Source organism: Saccoglossus kowalevskii, chromosome 18 (genome assembly GCF_978046115.1).
Source record: "Saccoglossus kowalevskii chromosome 18, keSacKowa6.1, whole genome shotgun sequence".
Lineage (NCBI taxonomy): Eukaryota > Metazoa > Hemichordata > Enteropneusta > Harrimaniidae > Saccoglossus > Saccoglossus kowalevskii.
Window position 1 is genome coordinate 31,283,600 of NC_140658.1, and position 2,299 is coordinate 31,285,898.

The 2,299-nt window shown below is 35.1% G+C and overlaps 1 protein-coding gene across 1 annotated transcript; it reads left to right on the forward strand.

Annotated features, from left to right (window-relative positions):
- The first annotated feature begins 230 nt into the window (after nt 1-230).
- LOC144350712 (uncharacterized) lies at nt 231-1,524 on the forward strand. Its single transcript, XM_085493065.1, has 2 exons — nt 231-576; nt 665-1,524. The coding sequence occupies exons 1-2, from the start codon at nt 231-233 to the stop codon at nt 1,522-1,524; spliced, it is 1,206 nt and encodes a 401-aa protein (XP_085349191.1).
- The last annotated feature ends 775 nt before the right edge of the window (nt 1,525-2,299 follow it).

Consider the following 2,299-nt stretch of genomic DNA (forward strand, 5'->3'; position numbering starts at 1 on the left):
CAGTATTCTTAAACCTCAACAACAGTACACATACTGAAGTTGGAACATACAAAAATTAGGAAGTGTGTTATTCAGTGAAGTAGTGAAAATGGTGAATATTTGAAAAAAAATGGGCTGTGATGAAAAGTGCCTTGCTCCAATCATTTTAACAGAATTTCATAAATATGGAAATACAACAGTGTGACCAATGTGAGAAGAGTTGTACCCTGTCAAGTAATCTCAAAGTGCATATGCGAACACATACCAATGAGAAGCCTTATCATTGTAAACAATGTGAGAAGAGTTTCACTCGGTCAAGTCATCTCAAAGTGCATATGCGAATACATACCAATGAAAGGTCTTATCATTGTAAGCAATGTGAGAAAAGTTTCACACAGTCAAGTCATCTCAAACGGCATATGCGAATACATACCGATGAACAGCCTTATCATTGTGAACAATGTGAGAAGAGTTTCACTCGGTCAAGTAATCTCAAACGGCATATGCGAACACATACCAATAAGAAGCCTTATCATTGTAAACAATGTGAGAAGAGTTTCACTCGGTCAAGTAATCTCAAACGGCATATGCGAACACATACAAATAAGAAGCCTTATCATTGTGAGCGATGTAAGAAAAGTTTCACCACGTCAAGTCATCTCAAAGTGCATATGCGAACACATACATACCAATGAACAGCCTTATCATTGTAAACAATGTGAGAAGAGTTTCACTCGGTCAGGTCATCTCAAACGGCATATGCGAACACATACAAATAAGAAGCCTTATCATTGTGAGCGATGTAAGAAAAGTTTCACCACGTCAAGTCATCTCAAAGTGCATATGCGAACACATACCAATGAACAGCCTTATCATTGTAAACAATGTGAGAAGAGTTTCACTCGGTCAGGTCATCTCAAACGGCATATGCGAACACATACAAATAAGAAGCCTTATCATTGTGAGCGATGTAAGAAAAGTTTCACCACGTCAAGTCATCTCAAAGTGCATATGCGAACACATACCAATGAGAAGCCTTATTGTAAGCAATGTGAGAAGAGTTTCACTCAATCATGTAATCTCAAACGGCATATGCGAACACATACCAATGAGAAGCCTTCCCAAAAGAAATGCACAAATATCTTCACTTCATACGTTAACTTAAAAAAGAGACGACATCTTGTTGAACATCAAAATACACTTAGCAATTTTACTTACATCTCGGTAGATTCAAATAATCCAAATGTTACTGTGATACCTAATTCAGTAAGTCAGTTTTACTGTCATCAGTGTGAGAGTTTATATAGTCAATTATCTAGTCAAAGACATTTATTAATTATTCATAGAGGAGAGAAATATACATATAGATGGGAAGCAATTAATGATAAAAAACAGTTAACTGTCACATGCAACAGATGTGAGTATTCAAGCAAAGAGAAGCAGAAACAATTGTTTATTGTGCATGCTGTTTTCATTGTTCAGAAGAGAAGTCACGATGCTGTAGAAGAATTCAGATTATACAGCCATGTGGTTGAAAAGCTCTGAAGTGTAATCTCATTGACTCTGTATTACAACGCATAAAAGGAAATTATTAATATTCTTGTTTTATTTTATTTAAAAGCACCATAAGTATTTTGGCAGACGTTTGTAGTTCCTGAGAACATTAAAATGATTCCATGTAATGTTGCATGAAATTTGGTTAATCACCACTTAAGAGAAAAATGTGGGTGTTACCCTAGATCTGGAACACTTTTCATGCATTCTGGGGAGTCATCTATTTATTCAAGAAGAATCCCAACATTTTGACCATTGAAATTATTTAAAAAATTGTATCACTGTTGTAACAGCATTGAAATTTATTTTAGCATAATACTTGACGAGGTATCGTAATCACTTTATTAGACACTATATATAGCAGAACATTTTCACTTACAATTGCTACAGTATTTAGAGACTTTCAGTGGAAATTTGCTATATAACATTTTATATACAATGTGAAGTTGTAAAAACCATCGCCACCAAGATACAAAGCAAATTTGTGTGCATACAGAGTTTGAGTCTCTAATGTATCATCTCTTATGTGAAAACCTCATACCAAATTTGTCTGCATACAGAGTTTGAGTCTCTAATGCATCATCTCTTATGTGAATGTCCTCATACCAAATTTGTCTGCATACAGAGTTTGAGTCTCTAATGCATCATCTCTTATGTGAATGTCCTCATACCAAATTTGTCTGCATACAGAGTTTGAGTCTCTAATGCATCATCTCTTATGTGAATGTCCTCATACCAAATTTGAGTACATACAGAGTTTGAGTCT

What these genes read in the sequence shown, in the direction of transcription:
- LOC144350712 (XM_085493065.1), top strand. Translation starts at nt 231, where the DNA reads ATGCGAACACATACCAATGAGAAGCCTTATCATTGTAAACAATGTGAG. An exon ending in CAAACGGCATATGCGAACAC is followed by an intron (nt 577 to 664) that starts ATACAAATAAGA and finishes GCGAACACATAC; the next exon opens with ATACCAATGAACAGCCTTAT.